The sequence below is a fragment of the Myotis myotis genome, unplaced genomic scaffold (assembly GCF_014108235.1).
Source record: "Myotis myotis isolate mMyoMyo1 unplaced genomic scaffold, mMyoMyo1.p scaffold_m19_p_1, whole genome shotgun sequence".
Lineage (NCBI taxonomy): Eukaryota > Metazoa > Chordata > Mammalia > Chiroptera > Vespertilionidae > Myotis > Myotis myotis.
Window position 1 is genome coordinate 137,417,073 of NW_023416313.1, and position 21,454 is coordinate 137,438,526.

A 21,454-nucleotide genomic window follows, 5' to 3' on the forward strand; every position below is an offset into this window, starting at 1 on the left:
ATACTTACCTGGCAGGGGAGATACCATGATCACGAAGGTGGTTTTCCCAGGGCGAGGCTTATCCATTGCACTCCGGATGTGCTGACCCCTGCGATTTCCCCAAATGTGGGAAACTCGACTGCATAATTTGTGGTAGTGGGGGACTGCGTTCGCGCTCTCCCCTGGTTTCTGCGGTTTCTAAGAATAGAAGCGGTGGGATGCTGTTTAGGCGTTGTTGATCCCGGTGTTTTTGTGTTTCTTCAGCGCTGCTTTGTGGTGAGTTTCCAAACAAGGGGGAGCTGTGAAGTAGGCGAACGGGTTGTGCGGAGTCAGTTCCATCCGAGTCTCCCGCTCTCATTGTTCCTCACCCGTAGTCAGAGTCAAGCTAGGTTTCCTTCCCCCGTCGCACCTGGTTTTCACGTTCCGTGTGAACAGAACAAGGATGGGCGCGGGTGGAGGCGGGCTTCCAGACACAGTTGGAATCTAGAATCGCACTCCTTGGTTTACGGCCCTGAGTAGCTCGCTCCCTGTTCCCCAGGGCACTTTTCTTTTTAAACCCTTGTCGCGCCTCCCATTTTACTGTTTTCTGCAGAGTGCCCCACTTAAAAAAGGTCGCTTTGAGCCCAATTCCTATAGTTTTACTACAAAACATCAAGGTTATTGAATAAGGGTTTCCAAACTAGGTATCACCAGTGTGAACCTCAGTGGTCTACTGGTCTACAGGCCTGATCCACTTACTTTGTTAATCGAGAGAGAGAGAGAGAGAGAGAGAGAGAGAGAGAGAGAGAGAGAGAGAGAGAGAGAACACCAGGGATGTGAGACCCATCAACTGCTTGCCTGGTGCGCGATTCCCGACGGGGCGGGGAAGGAACCTGCAGTCAAGGTAGCGCCCCGACCGTGATCATTGAACCGGGGCCCTTCCACGCTCCACGGCTGAGCCCTCGGCCGGGGCCTGACCTGCTTCCTTCTGCAGCCTCTCCCCCTGCTTCCCTCCGCTCGCGGGGAATCAGCCCCTCGCCGCACAGTCCCCCGGTTCCCTCCCAACTGCTGACTCCCCCAGACCCTTCCGGGTGCTGGTCCGCTCCTGTTCCTCCTTCTCAGAGCACAAACCACCGGTTTTTAACCTTTTTTCACCTCGCGGCATACAAACTTACTAAAGTTCTGCGGCACACCATAAAATAGATTTTTTGCCAATCTGACAAAATAGAAATAGGTATCATTTTGATTCATTCACATCCATGGCTGTTACTTTGTTTGTTGGCTGTTGTCTTATTTATTTATTTATTTATTTATTTATTTATTTATTTATTTATTATTTATTTATTTATTTTGACGATCTAAGGGAAAGAGGTCAGTGCCCCTGAATAAATAGGCAGGTATTAGATGTTTTAAAAATTCTCGCGACACAAGTGTTTGGAAATCGCTGGCATAAAGCATCACCAGAGGGAAACCATAGACCATCCGTATAGGTCTTTGATCTCTGCCAATAGGTGTCTTTTCTTTTTTTTTTAAACATTTTTTTATTGATTTCAAGAGGGGAAGGGAGAGAGAAACATCAACATTGATGGGCTGCCTCCTGCAGGCCCAATGGGGGATCTAGCCCGCAACCCGGGCTGTGCCCTGACCAGGAGTAGAACTGTGACCTCCTGCTTCATAGGTCGATGCCCAATCACTGAACCACGCCCGCGGGGCAGGAGGTGTCTTTCCTTGTTTCACTGTTGTGTCCCACAGTCAGAGATGGTCGACAGATGCTTTATCAATGGCACACAACTCATAGCAGCGAATCCAGGGCTGCTATTTTTATCAGGGACAAACAAGCATTGAGCTGTGGAATAACAAATGTTTGTTCTGGAGATGCAAAGTACAATCTTTCCTTTGTATGTCCTCAGCGAGTAACATATTCTTTACCTCATTTGTAGGATTTGTCTGTGAGAAGACCCTTGCAAAGTGTGGTAGTCAAATCATTTCTATATGAAGTATCCCCCCCCCCTCACACTGCTGCTTCCAGCCGACCCCCACCCCCAACAAGTACTCTACAAATGTAAGAGGCCAAGGGAGGTACCATCCACTCTAACACCTCCCCCCAAAGGCCACCGTGGTACAAACAGATGAACTGTTGGGTATGTATAGCTTTTTGCCCTGTATCTGCCATTTCTTGGCATTTACAGAGCATCTTCACATTTCCCAAGCGCTGTACCAACATGTATTAATCCTCACAACACCCCAGTGAGGTAGGTCAATGTGTCTGGTGTAGTAGAGAAACCGAGGCAGAGAGAGAGGTCAAGTGAACCTGCCTGAGGCCACAGGGCACCCCGTGAAGGAACCCCCCGAGTCCTGAGCTAGGACTCTCCATCCCACGTTCACCTGCTTGGTGAGCACTGCATGGGCATATTGTCATCAGTGAAGGTGACCTGAAGGACAAAGCACACAGATCTCCCGGTCAACAGAACAACCAACAGCTCACATGGCACCGGTGAGCAAGAGTGAAGGAGAGAAATCTTCACCAGCACAGCAGCGAGGCTGTGGAGGAAGGCGGAATCCTCCGGGCTAGGCTTGGGGCGTAGGCCAGGCCTTCTTCAGAGCCCATCCTGGCGGTGACCAACCCAAATGCCTGTGGTTTCCAAATGGGAGAAAACTCAGAAAAAGACGGTGGAAAAGGCCAACCACTCAACCTAATTTTAAATAGGCATGGCATAATGTTCACCCACATTAGGAAGGCCAGTATGTTGGTCTTGTTACTACTGGCAATTAGTAGCCTTTATGGTACCCAAACTTTATTCCACCTGTTTCTATTTCTTTTCCACCAGCACGAGTTGTTCCCTACAGCAGCAGACCTCTCTCTCTCTCTCTCTCTCTCTCTCTCTCCCTCCCCTAATCTACTACTGGCATAACTACCAAGTACGGGCTCAATGGCATATGTCACATGGTTCATTGGCGAGCTAGGGACGGAATCCAGGAAACCTTAGCAGGCCATATTCTCAGCTCCTGGATTTTAGAAACAGCTGTCTCTAACCGGCCTCTGCCCAACTCCATCCTCTATGAAGTGCCAAAGCACAGCAGCAGTCCATGGTTTTGTGAAGGGATGGGTGAGCTTGGCTCACTCTGTCACTCCGAAGGAAAGAAGGAAAACTAAGACGTGCTCTGTAAGAATGAGGGAGGAGCAGATTCAGTAGAGCTACCCCAGATGTCAGAGTGATGCAATGACCACAGAGTTAGAAACCATCACTGTTATCACCGTTTATTTGACAATAGTTGGTTTAGTCTACAAGTTTAAGGCAAACATACTAACGCATTTGCTTTTCTTCAGAAATCATACTTAGAAAGATTACATAAAGTTTGTCCCAAAACTTCTAAGAAATATTCATTAATTAAAAATAAGTCTGATTAAGATGCTTTACCAGGATACATGAATGAACTAAGGTGGTATTCCATGTTTCCTTAAAAACAAAATTCAGCCGAGGCCGGTTTGGCTCAGTGGATAGAGCGTCGGCCTGCGGACTGAGGGGTCCCAGGTTCGATTCCGGTCGGGGGCGTGTGCCTGGGTTGCGGGCGCGTCCCCAGTGGGGGATGTGCAGGAGGCAGCTGGTCGATGTTTCTCTCTCATCAATGTTTCTAGCTCTCTATCTCTCTCCCTTCCTCTCTGTGGAAAATCAATAAAATGTATTTAAAAAAAAAACAACACAAAATTCAAAAAAAGGTAGTGGCAATCTTTATTCTGTTTGAAGAATATATATATATATATATTTTTTAAATTAAATCTTTATTGTTCAGATTATTACAGTTGTTCCTCTTTTTCCCCCCATAACTCCCCTCCTCCCGGTTCCCGCCCCACCCTCCGCCCTCACTCCCCACCCACTGTCCTCATCCATAGGTGCACGATTTTTGTCCAGTCTCTTTCCGCATCCCCCACACCCCTTTCCCCCGCAAGAATAGTCAGTCCATTCCCTTTCTATGTCCCTGATTCTATTATAATCACCAGTTCATTCTGTTCATCAGATTATTTATTCCCTTGATTTTTAGATTCACTTGTTGATAGATGTGTATTTGTTCATAATTTGTATCTTTACTTTTTTCTTCTTCTTCCTCTTCTTAAAGGATACCTTTCAGCATTTCATATAATACTGGTTTAGTGGTGCTGAACTCCTTTAGCTTTTCCTTATCTGTGAAGCTCTTTATCTGACCTTCAATTTTGAATGATAGCTTTGCTGGATAAAGTAATCTTTTTTTTATATATTTTATTGATTTTTTACAGAGAGGAAGGGAGAGAGATAGAGAGTCAGAAACATCGATGAGAGAGAAACATCGATCAGCTGCCTCCTGCACATCTCCTACTGGGGATGTGCCCGCAACCTAGGTACATGCCCTTGACAGGAATCGAACTTGGGACCCTTCAGTCCGCAGGCCGTCGCTCTATCCACTGAGTCAAACCGGCTTCGGCTGGATAAAGTAATCTTGGTTGTAGGTTCTTGGTATTCATCACTTTGAATATTTCTTGCCACTCCCTCCTGGCCTGCAAAGTTTCTGTTGAGAAATCAGCTGACAGTCGTATGGGTATTCCCTTGTAGGTAACTGAGTTTCTTTCTCTTGCTGCTTTTAAGATTCTCTCTTTGTCTTTTGCTCTTGGCATTTTAATTATGATGTGTCTTGGTGTGGTCCTCTTTGGATTCCTTTTGTTTGGGGTTCTCTGCGCTTCCTGGACTTGTAAGTCTATTTCTTTCACCAGGTGGGGGAAGTTTTCTGTCATTATTTCTTCAAATAGGTTTTCAATATCTTGCTCTCTCTCATCTTCTGGCACCCCTATAATTCGGATGTTGGTATGCTTGAAGCTGTCCCAGAGGCTCCTTACACTATCTTCATATTTTTTGATTCTTTTTTCATTTTGCTTTTCCAGTTGGGTGTTTTTTGCTTCTTCGTATTTCAAATCTTTGACTTGATTCTTGCGGTCCTCTGGTCTGCTGTTGGAACTCTGACACCCGGCGGCCTCGGCTCTCCCTCCTTCAGTGGCCCAAGTCCGACAAGGCCTTAACGATGCTCTTCAACGACGGCCCCTTCCAGGTGAATTTCTACCACGACCACACGAAGGTCATCCTCTGCAGCCAGGCCGAGGAGGACCTGCTCACCTACATCCACGAGGCCCGGCTCTCCACCACCTTCCGGCTGAGCGCGCTGCTGGCGGCGGGCTGCGAGCCGGAGCGGAAGCGGCGGATGGAGGACGCACTGAACATGCTCCTGCAGAGATGCAACTAGCGGCTGGGACCGAGGCCGCAGCTCCTCCCAGGGAGCATTCGGCGGGGGCAGGCTCCGCGGTGAGAGGCGGGCCGCGGGGGTGCGAAGCCGTCCTCTGGCTGCGGGACTGTCTGAGGATGCCGCTCTTGACCTGGACAGTCCGAGTGGGAACCCAAATGCAGTGACCTGTTTGAAAGGTTTTCCGAACAGTTTCAGAGAAAGGTGCATTGACTGACTGCTGTTGAGTGTTTCAGGCGGAGGACGGGCTGTGACCTCCTTCCCGAAGGGGCGGAGCCGCATGGAGAGGCTGTGACGGGGCAGCGTTGGGCTGCTTAACCGTGAACTATGGCCATCGACAATGATTTTGGTTACTTTTTAAGACACTTGTGGCTGGAAAAGTGCATTCCTTGTTAACAAACTTTTTTTATTTATTACAGCCAAAACACACACACACGTAAATAAAAACCCAGTTCCTCATTTGCACTACCCACATCTCAAGTGTTTGATAGCCACACGAGGCTAGTGGCTACCACACAGGGGAGTGGTGGCTGAGCGATGGGGTATGCACGGGAGGCAACCAATCGATGTGTCTCTCGCATCAGTGTTTCTCTCTGTCTTTCCCTCTCTCTTCTACTCTTCCTAAAAATCAATGGAAATTATCCTCGGGTGAGGATTAACAACAGCAACAGAAACTAGCCTTTCTTCGTGCCACCTAGTTTTATAATTAGATTAACAAATGTTGATTCCTTTGGTGCTGAATCAATCCTTTGCATTAAAATTTAGATGAAGTTATAAAAGGGAAGTTCATACAAATTACAAATGTCCAACACTTTGTAGGAATAACTAGTTTAATAGTAAATTCTATGCGATCAAATCCATATTTTTAAAAGATATGAGTGCTCTAGGCTAAAACTAGCAAACTAAACTCTAACAGCTGTAAATGTAGCCTGCAATTACATTTTAAAAATTAAATGCTCAAAATAAAAAAATCCTAGAGACCTGTTGCACAATGTGAACATACTCAACACGACTGAACTGTACACTTAATAGTTCTTACAGATGGGCCCTGGCCAGTGTGGTTTGGCGTTTAGAGCATCGCTACCAGTCAGGGCACATACCCAGGTTGCAGGTTCGATCCCTGGTCAGAATGTGTATGGGAGGCAACCAATGCATATTTCTCTCTCTCTCTCTCTCTCTCTCTCTCTCTCTCTCTCTCTCTCTCTCTCTCTCTCTCTCCCTCTCCCCCTCTAAAGTCAATGAAAACAGCCCTGGCCGGTGTGACTCAGTTGGTTGAGTGTCGTCCTGTGCACAGAAAGGTCACCAGCTCCAGCGTAGGTTGTGGGTTTGATCCCTGGTAGGGGTGAATGCAGAAGGCAGCCGGTAGATGTTTTCTTCTCTCTTAATAAAGTGCACAAATGCCCTAGTTGGTTTGGCTCAGTGAATAGAGGGTAGGCCTGCGGAGTGAAGTGTCCCAGGTTTGATTCTGGGCAAGGGCACATTTCCAGGTTGTGGCTCCATCCCTAGTAGGGGGCTTGCAGGAGGCAGCCGATTAATGATTTTCTCTCCTCATTGATGTTTCTATCTCCCTCTCCCTTCCTCTCTGAAATCAATTAAAAAAAATATATATATATAGAATAAACACAGCCCCACTAGTGTTGTTCAGTGGTTGAGCATTGACCTATTAACCAAAAGGTCAAAGGTTTGATTCCTGTTCAGGACAGATGCCCAGATTTCGGGCTCGATCCCCAGTGTGAGACTTGGAGGAAGCAGCCGATCAATGATTCTCTCTCATCATTGTTGTTTCTATCCCTCTCTCCCTCTCCCTTCCTCTCTGAAATCAATAAAAATATATTTTAAAAAATGAACACACTCTTTTCATATGAGCTAGCAATTGTGCTCCTTAGTATTTACTCAAAAGAGTTGAAAACTTATGTCCACCCAAAACCTGCACGTGAATGTCTACAGCAGTTTTATTCATAATTGCCAAAACTTGGAAGCAACCAAGATGTCCTTCAGTAGGTCCGTGGACAAATAAACTTGGTACATCCAGACAATGGAATACTACTCAGTGTAAAAGGAAATGAGTTGTGAAGCTATGAAAAGACGTAGAGGAAAAAGATACAAAGTAAATTAAAAAAAAGAAAAGACATAGAGGAAACTTACATGCGTATTACTAAATGGGAAAAACCAGTCTGAAAAGGCCCAACTACATGACATTCTGAAAAAGGCAGAACTTTGGTGACAAGTATAAAGACCAACAGGGGTTAGGAGGAAGGAGGATGAACAGGTGGAGCACGGCGGATTTTTAGGGCAGAGAAACTATTCCGGATGACACTCGTAACGGTGAATGCATTTGTTAAAACCAACAGAATGTACAACACTCAGAGTGAACTCTAGTATAAACTACGTTCTCTATTGTTTAGCTTCTTTCACCGTCTTTTAAAATTCATCCATGTTGCTGCTTGAAGGAGAGGTTCATTCCTTTTTATTGCTGAATAACATTCCACTGTATGGCTGGCTATACCACAATTGGTTTATCTACTCACCTGTTGGTGGACATTTGGGTTGCTGCTGCCAGTTTTCAGCTATCTCCATATATAAAAGCCGAAGTGACCGTTATGACGGGATGACCAGACGACTGGCCAACTGGCCGGTAGCTATGACGTGCACTGACCACCAGGGGGAAGCTCCTGTATTGAGCATCTGCCCTCTGGTGGTTAGTGCCTTCCCAAAGCCAACCTCCTGCATCTGTCCAACCTCCCATGGTGCCTCCCCCCAGCCGGCCAACCTCCTGCAGTCCCTCCCCTGATCAGCCCCGATTGCTGTCCAGGACAAGGGACCCCGTCTGTGCACGAAATTGTGCACCGGGTCTCTAGTCCTGTATAATAAAAGCCTAATATGCTAAGTGTTCGACCAGTTGCTATGATGCTTACTGACCACTAGGGGGCAGACGCTCCAACCAGTAGGTTAGCTTACTGCTGGGATCCGGCCAATCAGGACTGGGTGAGATGGGCCAGACTGCCCTGGAGCCCTCCTGTGGTCCCCCCCCTTGCCCCAATCATGTACTGGTGGGGTATCTCAGCCTGGCCTGTACCCTATCGCAATCCAGGACCCCTCAGGGAATGTCGGAGAGCTGGTTTTGGCCCAACCCCCACAGGCCAGGCTGTGGGACCCCACTGGTGCACAAATCCATGCACACAGCCTCTAGTTACAAATAAAGCAGATGTGAACTTCTGTGGGGACATATGCTTTCAAATACCTAAACTGAAATGACTGGATCATAGGGTAGTCTACTAGTATGCTTAATTTTTTGTTTTTTTTGTTTGTTTTTTGTTTTCAAAAGATTTATGTGATCTGAAGAGAAACCAGAGTATATATGCTTAATTTTTAAAGAAACTGTTACACTTTTCCAAAGTATTGCATCGTAGTTCCACTAACAGTGCATGAAAGTTCCAGTTGCTATAATTTTCAAAATAGTTTATTGATATTTAGAGAGAGAAGAAGGGAGAAAAGAGAAACATCAATGTGAGAGCCCTTGATCAGCTGCCACTTGCATGTCCCACATCAGGAATTGGAATCAAACCAGCAGCCCTTCATTGTATGGATGACCCCCAACTAACTGAGCCACACAGCCAGGGCCAGTTGCTATAATTTTTGTCAGAATTTTTCCATTTTAGGCATTCTAGTTATGATGTATGGTGATATATAATTGTAGTGTGTGTGTGTGTGTTTTAAATCAATTCTTCTGTCACCAACATGGCAGGCATTGGTGACACCACGCTGGCAGCAGGTGGCAGTGGAGGCTCTTCCAGCCCCGATGGGCCCAGACGAGAGTGGGACCGCGGCAGGATGGTGGAGCAGGTGAGCAAGCGGTGCCAGGCCAAGGCGGGTGCAAAGGGAGGCCCCAGCTGGCAGCCAGCAGCCGGCAGCCGCTAGAGACTCTACCCATGCATGAATTTTGTGCACTGGGCCTCTAGTATTATAATAAAACCAGAGGCCCGGTGCTCGAAATTCTTGCACTGGGGCAGGGGGTGGTCCCTCAGCCCGGCCTGTACCCTCTCATAGTCCGGGAGCCCTCGGGGGATGTTCGACTGATGTCCAACTGCCGACTCAGGAGCGGGCCTAAGCTGGCAGTCGGACATCCTTAGTGCTGCTGTGGGGGTGGGAGAGGCTTCTGCCACCAATGCTGCGCTCGCCAGCTGTGAGCCCGGCTTCTGGCTGAGCGGCGCTCCCCCTGTAGGAGCGCACTGACTCCCAGGTGGCAGCTCCTGCATTGAGCGTCTGCCCCCTGGTGGTCAGTGCACTTCATAGTGACCGGTTGTTCTGCCCTTGGTTGATTTGCATATTAGTCTTTTATTACATATGATGATAATAAATTTAAAGTCTTCAAAAGTGAACAATTCATTTTATAATGGCCTATCCAATGTAAATCATTTATAAGACTCAATCTGATTAAAAGTTTATACTAGAGTTCACTCTCAGTGTTGTACATTCTGTTTTTTTTTTTTTAATATATTTTATTGATATTTTACAGAGAGGAAGGGAGAGGGACAGAGAGTTAGAAACATCAATGAGAGAGAAACATCGACCAGCTGCCTCCTGCACATCTCCCACTGGGGATGTGCCCGCAACCAAGGTATGTGCCCTTGACCAGAATCGAACCCGGGACCCTTCAGTCTGCAGGCCAATGCTCCATCCACTGAGCCAAACCGGTTTGGCCATTCTGTTTTTTTTTTTTTTTTTTTTAAATATATTTTATTGATTTTCCACAGAGAGGAAGGGAGAGAGACAGAGAGTCAGAAACATCGATGAGAGAGAAACATCGATCAGCTGCCTCCTGCACACCTCCTACTGGGGATGTGCCCGCAACCCAGGTACATGCCCCTGACCGGAATCGAACCTGGGACCCTTCAGTCCGCAGGCGGACGCTCTATCCACTGAGCCAAACCGGTTTCGGCCATTCTGTTGTTTTTAACAAATGTGTGATGACATGTATCCACCATAAGTATCACCCTGAATGGTTTCACTGCCCTAAAAGCCCTCTATGCTCCACCTGTCCTCTCTCTCTCTCTCTTTCTCTCTCAAATCAATAACTTGATATTGATGGTATTTTTGCAAGTACCTTCAGTAAGTCCTCAGATTAAAAAAAAATTTTTTTATGTTGCTATGCAATGGAAGATCTAGCTCATTATTATTGTTATTCATTTTTATTTTTTGCTAATTCTTGCCCGAAAATATTTTTCCATTGATTTTTTTTTTTTTAGGGAGAGTGGGAGAGAGATGGAAAGACAGAGAGAAACATTGGTGTGAGAGAAACACATCGATTGTGTGAACCCAACCAGGGACTAGGCCAGGGAGGAGCCTGCAACTGAGATACATGCCCTTGACTGGTCATCGAACCCGGACCCTTTGGTCTGCAGGCCAACGCTCTATCCACTGAGCCAAACTGGCTAGGGCATCCTCAGATTTAAAAGGGTTATTTATAAATAGATAAGCCTTACAGATCAAATGGGAATTTTCTGTGCAATATCTCAGTTCATAAATTAACATTGATTTTTTAACATCTGAGTCACTAAGTTTTCCATGCTTTTAAGATGTTTTTGTTAAATATTGTTTTGATTAGTAAGAGTTTTAGTCTTGTACCTAGACAGATTTCCAAAAGGAAATTTGAGTTACCTTAAAATAAAACCTATCCTTGTTTTATGGATCTCTTCCACCTTCAATAGTGGACTTATATAGACCAAATTAGGAATCCTTTAGCTATACAACTGTTATTTGGGGGTTTTACTCTTATTTTTGGAGGTATTTTACCAGAGTAAGTATATCAAATTCATAAAAAAATTTTAGACTACATTGTACACGAAGTTTACAGAGGAAATTTTTATTTTCCCCTGACTTACAATTACTAAAAGGAGAAAAAACAAATCAGACTTGAAAACATACTTTAGCCCTGGCCGGGCAGGTCAGGTGGTTAGAGTGCTGCCCTGATAAGCAAGACAGTGGGTTCGATTCCTGGTCAGGGCACACACAAGAATCAATCAACAAATGCGTAAATAAGTGGAACAACAAACCCATGTCTCTCTCTCTCTCATTAATAAAGTAAAGAAACAAAGAAAAATGATAATTTAAAAACAAGAGATGAATCACCATTGACAATCTGAAGTCTAACAACTTTAAAAAGATGGCTTTTTGTTAAATAGTTCATGTAAAAAACAATCAACAACTGCCGAAACCGGTTTGGCTCAGTGGATAGAGCGTCGGCCTGTGGACTGAGGGGTCCCGGGTTCGATTCCGGTCAGGGGCATGTACCTGGGTTGCGGGCACATCCCCAGTGGGAGATGTGCAGGAGGCAGCTGATCAATGTTTCTCTCTCATCGATGTTTCTGGCTCTCTATCGCTCTCCCTTCCTCTCTGTGAAAAATCAATAAAATATATTTAAAAAAAAAAGAAAAAGAATGCTTCCTAGTGATGCAAGCTTATTAAAAAAAATAAATAAATTAAAAAAAAATAAAAAACAATCAACAATAAAGTTACCTTAGCAGCTTGAGATTCTCTTAAGTAATATGTAAAAAGGTCAGAAAGTTTGATGTTTTGGTCAGCAGACACTTGTGCTTCTATTTTCTGAAAAAGGGGAAGAATACTGGCATTTATTCATCACTTATATTCTACACTCAGTGTTTTCTTTCTTAATTACTGTAAATAATCTATAATAATAAAAGGGTAATATGCTAATTAGACCAGACATCTTCCAGATGTCATTCCAGACATCCTTCCTGACCAAGCCAGGGCCAGAGGGAAGCCAGCCTGGGTCCTGGGTGCCTGAGGGCGGCCGGAGGAGGGAAGCCCAGGTCCCTGGTGTGGGAGGGAAGCCGGTGCTGGCAGTTGGGGGAAGGAAAGCCTACTCTTGCACGAATTTTTGTGCATCGGGCCTCTAGTTAAAGGTATAAATAACTATAGTATTCATTCCTATGTAATCTGAGTTTCTTTTCTACCAGCCTGTTACTTTTCTTTGTAACTCTGACAAAAAAATGAACAGAAAAAAAGATGAGATCAAATGAAATTAGTGAATTTATGGAAGAACTCTATATTGGACTCAATTTCTTGGCTATAAAGAGTTTCAATATTGTCTTTCAGCTTCACTTGTATTTTCTCTCTATTCATTTCAATAGCAATTGATATGCACATGTGATTTTAAAGTAATAAAGCTGGCAGTGGTAAACTAGATAATTGAAACTAATCCTCGTATGGAGGAAACCAGAAAACATAGTCAAAATATTAACAAAATGTGTTTGAAGCCAGCACGGAGCAATACATAGATGTGGTTAGTTTAAACTGGGATTAAATGGGAAGCATCCACGTCAGATTAAAAATGTGAGAACTCACCCTAGCCAGTTTGGCTCAGTGGATGGAGCATCGGCCTGTAGACTAAAGGGTCCTGGGTTCAACTCCAGTCAAGGGCACATGCCTGGGTTGTGGGCTTGATCCCCAGTATGGGGTGTGCAGGAGGCAGCCAATCGATGATCCTCTCTCATAATTGATGTTTCTATCTCTCTCTCCCTCTCCTTTCCCTCTCTGAAATCAATAAAAAAAATATATATTTTTTAAAAAGGTGAGAACTCTCCATTCATTCAGGAGAATCAGAGTTTGATAATGAAAGATGGACTACAGAGAACCTGGAGACAGAACCTGGCTAGAGAACCTGGCAAGAGAACCTAGCTATGATGATCAACTGAATGCTGCCTCCGTGTCATTCCTTCTTCGCTGACTCCGTCCACACCTTTGGGAACCCCTGGACCCGCTGGGGCCAGACCCCAACAACCACCAACTCACACCATACACAAAAATAAACTCAAAAAGACTTAAACGTAAGACGGGAAACCATAAAAATACTAGAGGAATCCACAGGCAGCGAAATCGCAAACACATGCCGAAGAAATTTCTTCTCTGATACTGTTCCTAGTGCAATGGAAACTAAAGAGAAAATAAACAAATGGGACTACATCAAAATAAAAAGCTTTTGCACAGCAAAGGAAACCATCAACAAAACAACAAGAAGGTCCACTGCATGGGAGAACATATTTGCCAACGATATCACCGATAAGGGTTTAATCTCCAACATTTACAGGGAACTCATGCAACTTAACAATAGGAAGATGAACAATCCAATCAAGAAATGGGCAACGGACCTAGGTAGACACTTTTGAAAGAGAACATACAGAAGGCCGAAAGACATATGAAAACCTGCTCAAAGTCACTAATTATACGAGAGATTCAAATCAAAACAACAATGCGGTACCATCTCACACCTGTCAGACTGGCTATCATCAACAAATCAACAAACGACAAGTGCTGGAGAGGATGTGGAGAAAAAGGAACACTCGTGCACTGCTGGTGGGGATGCAGACTCGTGCAGCCACTGTGGAAAACAGTATGGCGTTTCCTCAAAAAACTAAAAATGGAACTCCCATTTGACCCTGTGATCCCACTTCTAGGAATATATCCCAAGAAGCCAGAAACACTAATCAGAAAGGATATATGCACCCCTATGTTCATAGCAGCACAATTCACCATAGCTAAGATCTGGAAACAGCCTAAGTGCCCATCAGCAGATGAATGGATTAGAAAACTGTGATACATCTACACAATGGAATACTATGCTGCGGTAAAAAAGAAGGAACTCTTGTCTTATGCAACAGCATGGGTGGAACTGGAGAGCATTATGCTAAGTGAAATTAGGCAGTCAGAGAGGGATAAATACCACATAATCTCACTCATTTGTGAAATATAGAGAACTACATAGACTGATGAACAGGGACAGATCCAAAGACAGAGAAACAGCGATCAGACTATCAATCCTCAGAGGGAAAGTAGGGGAGGGTGGGGGTGAGGGAAGAGATCGACCAAAGGACTTGTATGCATGCATATAAGCCAAACCAATGGACATGGACAACAGGGGGATGAGAACATGAGTGTGGGGGGGGAGGTTGGGGGTTAATGGGGGGATGAGGACACATTTGTAATACCTTAACCAATAAAGAAATTAAAAAAAAAAGAAAAGATGGACTATGTCAACAAAATACAAGATGGGGACCTTGTTTGGATGCTGACTCAAAAAAATTCCACGGTAAAAAGCCAATTTTGAGACAACTGGAAACATCTGTCTTCTGGATATTTGATGACATTAAGGGGAATGTTACACTAGTATATTAAAATTATTTTTTTTATATATTTTATTGATTTCCCACAGAGAGGAAGGGAGAGAGATAGTCAGAAACATCGACGAGAGAGAAACATCGACCAGCCGCCTCCTGCACATCCCCCACCGGGGATGTGCCTGCAACCCAGGCACATGCCCCCGATCGGAATCGAACCTGGGACCCTTCAGTCCGCAGGCCGACGCTCTATCCACTGAGCCAAACCGGTTTCGGCTAAAATTATTTATCTTAAAAAACAGAGATGTAGTCCTGGCTGGGTAGCTCAGTTACTTAGAGCATTGTCCAGATATGCCAAGGTTGCGGGTTTGATCCCTGGTCAGGGCAAATACAAGAATCAACCAATGAATGCATAAACAAGTGGAACAAAAAATCCATGTTTTTCTCTTTCTCTCTCTTCCTCTCTCTAAAATCAATACATTAAAAAAAAAAAGCTGTGGACCCTAACCGGTTTGGCTCAGTGGATAGAGCGTCCCAGGTTTGATTCCGGTCAAGGGCATGTACCTTGGTTGCGGGCACGTCCCCATTAGGAGATGTGTAGGAGGCAGCTGGTCGATGTTTCTCTCATCGATGTTTCTAGCTCTCTGTTCCTCTCCCTTCTTCTCTGTGAAAAATCGATAAAATATATATTAAAAAAAAAAGCTGTGGTACATTTACACAATAGAATAGTACTTGGCCATAAATAAAAGAAAATCTAACCTATAAAAAACACAGAGATGTATACAAAGGGCAGAAAAGACAAAGAACTTTGTAGAAAATGTTACCAATTGGGATATCTGGGTGATGCAAGTATATGAATTTTTGGTCTTACTCTTGCAACTTTTCTGTAAGTATGAAATTGTTGTCAAAATAAAAAGTTAAGCCTGGCCAGCGTGGCTCAGTAGTTGAGTGTCAACCTATGAACCAGGAGGTCACTGTTTGATTCCTGGTCAGGGCACATGTCCAGGTTGTGGGCTCAATCCCTAGTGTGGGGTCTGCAGGAGGCAGCTGATCAATGATTTTCTCTCCTCATTAATGATTCTATCTCTCTCTCCCTCTCCCTTCCTTTCTGAAATTAATAAAAATATATTTTTTAAATGTTAAAATAAAAAACCTTGCACATTCACCAGAATAGCTAAAAAAAAAAAAAAGTGCCAAGTATTACAAACTTGTGCAGCAACCCAATGCTCATTCCTTCTGGTGGGAATGTAAACTGTTACAATCACTTAGAAACAGTTTGGCAGTATCTACAAAATCTTTTCACATGGATACCCTGGGACCCACCAATTCCCCTTCTAGTTATATACACGCAACAGAAAAGTGCACTATGTTCAACTGAAGATATACAAGAATGGTCTTAGCAGTACCATTTGTAAAGAGCTCCAAACTAGAAACTACCCAAATGGTCTACGGACAGGAGAACAGATAAATTTAAGTATATCCTTGCAATAGCATACTATACAGTAGTAAGAGTGAAGGAAATACACCTACATGTAACGACATGGACGAATCTTATGTACATAATATTGACTAAATGACACTAGACACAAAAGAATGCCTACTGCATTTATAGAAAATATGAAAATGAAACTGATCTATGCTGTCAGAAGCTAGGATAGTGGTTAGCCTTATAGGAGTTGGTAGCTTGGAAGGGCATCTGGGTTGCTGGTAATGTTCTTTTTCTTGATTTGGGTGTTCATTACATAGATTTGTTAAATTTGTAAAATTTCACTGAGATGGGGAGGGAACTAGGTGGGTTGGGAGGTAAAGGGCAGACATCTGTAGTACTCTCAATAATAAAGGTTAAACAGCCCCAGTCGGTTTGGCTCAGTAGATAGAGCGTCGCGGGCTCGACCCCATTTGAGGGGGGGGGGGGGTGCGTGTAGGAGAAAGCAGATCAATGAATCTCTCTTCACTGATGTTTCTATCTCTCCCTTCCTCTCTGAAATAAATAAAAATATATTTTAAAAAAATGTGTGCTGTGTCTGAATTATTGTGTTTGCCCAGCCTGCCAACAAAATTTTTGTTTTATTTGTATTTACTTAAAAAAAAATCAGAATCCTGACCTAACCGGTTTGGCTCAGTGGATAGAGCATCGACCTGCAGACTCAAGGGTCCCGGGTTTGAGTCCGGTCAAGGGCATGTGCTTTGGTTGCGGGCATATCCCCAGTGGGGAGTGTGCAGGAGGCAGCTGATCGATGTTTCTTTCTCATCGATATTTCTAGCTCTCTATCCCTCTCCCTTTCTCTCTGTAAAAAAATCAATAAAATATATTTTTAAAAAAATCAGAATCTTTACTTGCATATATCTGTAGAATCCTGAGTTCCTAAAGCATATAATGAAGAACCAATTCTATTGCAATCATCTGCAGCACCTATGGAAAAATTTTCAAGAATGTAATATATTTATTCTTTAATTAAAAAATATTGAGCATCTACCTGCCAAACAATGTGTACGTAATAGGAGGTAGCCAAAGTCCACTGAAGGAAATGAGAAAAACTATAATACAATATGATGAATATTACATTAGAAGGAGGTACAAACTACTATGGCAGCAACAGAAACAGATGATTTCACCTGAGTAAGTCAGAGAAGCATTTATAGACACTCCAGAATGAATTTGAGCTTGTAGGATGAGCAAATCTTTACCAGGTAATGTGTAAGGGAGAGCATTTCAGATAAAGGGAAGAGCATGAATCAGGCCAGGGAGGCATGAAGAGCACGTTCAGAGAGCCTTCTGGGACTATGGCACTGAAGGGTACAGAGGGAAAGTAGATGGAGTTGACCATAAGCATCTTTGAGTCTAAGGACAAAACTGACAACCAATATGAAAGTGTCCCACACTAGGTTTGTTTTTCATAGCTATATGATTGTAGCAATTCTGTAACGATGCTGTGTGTATCGTAGGCTTTAGTAAGTAAAGGGATCCTGGGAGTCAAGTATGGAATGGGAGGACACGGAGGGAGGCTGTTGTGTTAAGTGGGAAACTGGAATTGAAGATATCAGTAGGGCCTCATTCTTTTTAACAGACCTAGATGCGTGTAGGGAATGCATGTAGTATTTCCTAGCCCGATCCACCTAAGGGGCCTCCACGTGAAGACACCTGGTAACAATAAGCACACCCAGGGGCCTGTTCTTGCTTTCCAAATGCCATTCCCCATGAAAAGAACCAGAGTTTTTGGAGAAATAGATGATTTTCAAGGAGCCAGGGAAGGGGAGCCCTTCCCTGGGTGAGCCCGGAACACGCTGTGCCAGAAAATAAGGAAATGCTCCAAAGAGCATGTGAGCATCTCCAAAGGCAGCCGACTAGACAGGGCTTCCATGGGCCCAATTGAAGAACATCTGAACATCCAAATAAATAAAAGCAGTGATGGCCTGGCCAGAGTGGCTCAGTGGTTGAGCTTTGACCTATGTGTGGACCAGGAGGTCAGGGCACATGCCCGGCCCCAGCTGGCAGCAGCTGTTTGAGTGACTCCACTGGAGACCTGAAGAACTGCCCAGCTGAGCTCAGCCAGAATTGCCGATCCAAAGAGTTGTGAGCAAATAAATGGTCATTATTTTAAATCACTGTCTGAGGGCACTCTGTTCCACAGCCCTGGGTAACTGGTACACCACCTTACCCAAGTAATCAATGTCAACACCACCAACACTTCAACAAATGACCTCAAGTGCCTGCAAATGTGGTGCCCAGAGGAGGACACGGCATTACATTGTTAGGGCGGTTACAGCAAAGTACAGGCTCACCTCGTTTTGTTGGGCTTCAATTTATTACTTTTCACAGGCATAGCGTTTTCTTCGTATTTTTTTGTTTGTTTTGTTTTTAATCCTCACTCTGGGATAGTTTTTTATTTATTTTAGAGACAGAAACGGGGAGAGAGAGAGAGAGAAACATCAATGTGAGAGAGAAACATAGATCAGTTGCCTTCCACAGATGCCCCTTCTGAGGGTGGAACCTGCAACCTGGGCAGGTGCCCTGACCGGAATAGAGTCTGCATCTTTCGGTGTCCAGGATGATGCTCCAACCCACTGAGCCACACCGGCCAGGACAGTCGTTGTGTTTTTTTAAAATCAGAAGGCTAGACTGTCCTGGCCGGTGTGGCTGAGTGTTTTTTATTTTTATTTTATTTATTTATTTTTGGCATTGTCCAAAATATTGTTTTATTCTTTCATGGAAAAGCCATTAATATTCAAATGAAAGAATCACATTAAAAAACTGACATAAGAAACAGCCTCCAAGAACACCCCAGCAGCAGTCAGAGGGAGGGAAAGTGCTCAACAGCCCAGCAGTTTTCTTCAAAATAGTACTTGACAGAAGCCACCCCATCCACCGGCTACAATTCATAGGATTTTTCATTGTTTTCTTGAGATGCAAAAGTTCACTGTTGCAGTGTTTTCAAATGACCAATCAAGTGCTACTTCTTGGTACCAAGGGCACGGTAGATGCGTCTGATTGTCGAGAACGTTCCTCCACTGCTGGAAACATCTGCTCCCGAGAAAAGAAGGCGCAAGTTGTGCTGAGCCTCACAACTCGTCTTTCTCCAAGTCGCCCAGCTCCACGTCGCTGAGGCCAGTGTCGCCTTCCGCAGGAGGCTCGCCGTCCTTGCCGCCCCAAGGCTCTCTGGTGCTGATGGGGGGACAGCCCTCCTCCTGCAGGTGCTGTAGATCCTCGCCCAAAAGGGAGCTCCCCCACATTTTCTTCTTGTGTTTGTCCGCCAATTTCAGAAGAACGTCCAAATCAGAATTTCTGCCTGCAGCTCCCGTGTCGGGAATGTGGGGCAGGACGGCCACCACACAGAGCTGGTGCTCCTCACACGTCTTCTTGGCGATGCCCTCACTGATGAGCTCCAGCAGCTCAGGAGGCGGAGCGTGGTCAGGAAACAGGTCCAGGGTCCGGGAGACGATGTCAGATCTTGTCCGCACCCCGTCACAATCCACAGGAGACTCGCCTTTCTGGAATGTCTTGATTGTAGGAAATCCGCTAATCCCGTACCGGCCGGTCAGCATCTGGTTGGCCGTGGCGTCCGCAGCCGCCAGCTTCACCTTCCCTTTCGCTCGCTCTTTCACCGCTGTGGCTGCAGCGGCCCATGCTGGCTCTAGGTTTTTGCAGGGTCCACACCAGGGGGCGTAAAACTCAACCATCCAAACGTCTTCACTGTCAAGAACGTTCTTGTCAAAGCAGTCGTCCGTCACTTTCTTACTTGAACTGTCACTTCGACCCCGTCTTCCAGCGCTGTAGCCCCCGCCGCCGAGGCGGCCCCTGACGAGCTGGCGCAGGGCACCGACAGCAGCACCCACGATGGCGTCCGCAGGCCTGCCGCCCTGATAATGTTCTGGTCTGTTTCTGTTCGATCCGAAAATCTTGATGGTAGGGAACCCCTGCACCCCATACTGGCCTCCGAGGGACTGATGCTTATCCGCGTCCGCTGCACCCACTTTCACGACATCTTTTAATGCAGTTGCTACTTTCTTCCATTCTGGTGTTAACCGCTGGCAGTGGCCACACCATGGAGCAAAGAATTCTACAAACCACAAACTATTACTTTGAATAACTTCTTGGTTGAAATTGGATGGAGTTAATTCAATGACATCATCACTAGAGGCATACAGCCCGTTCACTGTTAGAAATAAGGCGCAGCTCCCCAGACCTTGGTTGCGGGCACATCCCCAGTAGGGCGTGTGCGGGAGGCAGCTGGTCGATGTTTCCAGCTCTCTATCCCTCTCCCTTCCTCTCGAGCTCCAGGCGAGCGATGCCGAGCGTCAGGGCCGCCGCCTCTGCTCCGCCGCGCCGCCCGGCGTGTTTTTTAGAGCCTCCGCCCGGAGCGCTGAAGGGTGGAGAGTTCAGTACCTGGGTTTCAGGTCCATCCCTGCCCCGCGCCAGGCGGGTTTGGGAGGCCACCAATCGTGGATGTTTCTCTCCCTCTTTCTCTCTGTGTCTGTCTCTCCGCTACCAGCCTCCCTCCCACGCTCTCTCTAGAAAGCAATGGAAGAAATGTTCCGGGCTGGGGATTCACACCAACAGCAGCTACTACAACAAACAGGCTGCTGCACAGAGTCCCCATCTCCCCGCAGCGGGGCCGCCCCCGTCCTCCAGTCCGCCTCCCCCGGCTGCGCTCCGGGGACCGACCGCTCAGGAGCCACCATGTCCGCGGGAGGCGCCTTCAGCCTCCACTCGGCTCAAGAAGGAGCCTTCTCGGCGGAGGAGAGAGAGACCCGGGGGCCTGAGGCGGCCCCGAGCCCCGAGCCGGGAGCGTGACATTTCCGTTCCTCTCCTTTCAGAGGCGCGCCGCCCCCGCCCCGGCCCCCGCGTCGCCACCGCGAACGGCCGCCTCGACCCGACCTTCCGTCCCCTGTTCCTTTCCCTGCGGCTCGATGGGGTCACCGTCTAACCGGAAAGGCCCGGAACGAGGAGTGAAACAGTTTCCTGCCGCCCCAGCCGGTCTGGCTCCGTGGACAGAGTGTCCTGCGGACCAAAGGGTCCCGAGTTCCATTCCATTCAAGGGCACGTGCCGGGTCCGGGCTGCAGGAGGCACCCACTGGATGTGCTCCTCTCACATCCGTGTCTCTCTCTGTCTTTCCCTCTCTCTCCCGCTCCCCCTAAAGGTCAACGGGAAAGTATCCTCGGGTTGAGGAGTAACAACAACAACAACAACAATAGGACAGTTGGTGACGAAACTCTGATCTCAGTCTCTAAGTTGAACGGACTCTGTGCTGCGTGTCATTTCGGTTGACAGGAAGGCGAGACCAAGCCCGGGCCCTGACCCACCCTCGGTGGGGCCCTCACAAGTGCTGGGCGCCGGGTGCGGCGAGACCCCGTCCTCCCTCCCGGGTCGGGGACTCGTCTCCTCGCGGCCACAGGCGCGGATCAGAACCCGGAGACAGGGCGCCGGGGACGTCAGGCCGGGGGCGTGGCGTATGCAGATGAGCAGGCGCGCAGAGGCTGCCGGTCGCACTCCGCCGGCGCCCCCACGTCCCCGCATCCCGAGATGGACGCGCCCCCGGGGTTGCTGTCGCATCGGGCGCGGTTGTCGCTCGGGTCCCTGGGGCAGCGAGGGTGCCGC

At 46.4% G+C, this 21,454-nt stretch overlaps 1 protein-coding gene and 1 non-coding gene across 2 annotated transcripts; one reads left to right on the forward strand and one right to left on the reverse strand.

Moving 5' to 3' along the window:
• On the forward strand, nt 1-164 carry LOC118661641. The gene has a single exon (XR_004969415.1). It is a non-coding gene; the product is annotated as a U1 spliceosomal RNA (small nuclear RNA).
• An 18,351-nt stretch (nt 165-18,515) lies between these two features.
• LOC118671224 (protein disulfide-isomerase A6-like) lies at nt 18,516-21,409 on the reverse strand. Its single transcript, XM_036339166.1, has 2 exons — nt 21,160-21,409; nt 18,516-20,155 (listed from the first exon to the last, which is right to left on the reverse strand). The coding sequence occupies exons 1-2, from the start codon at nt 21,407-21,409 to the stop codon at nt 18,918-18,920; spliced, it is 1,488 nt and encodes a 495-aa protein (XP_036195059.1). The 3' UTR covers nt 18,516-18,917.
• Between the last annotated feature and the right edge of the window lie 45 nt (nt 21,410-21,454).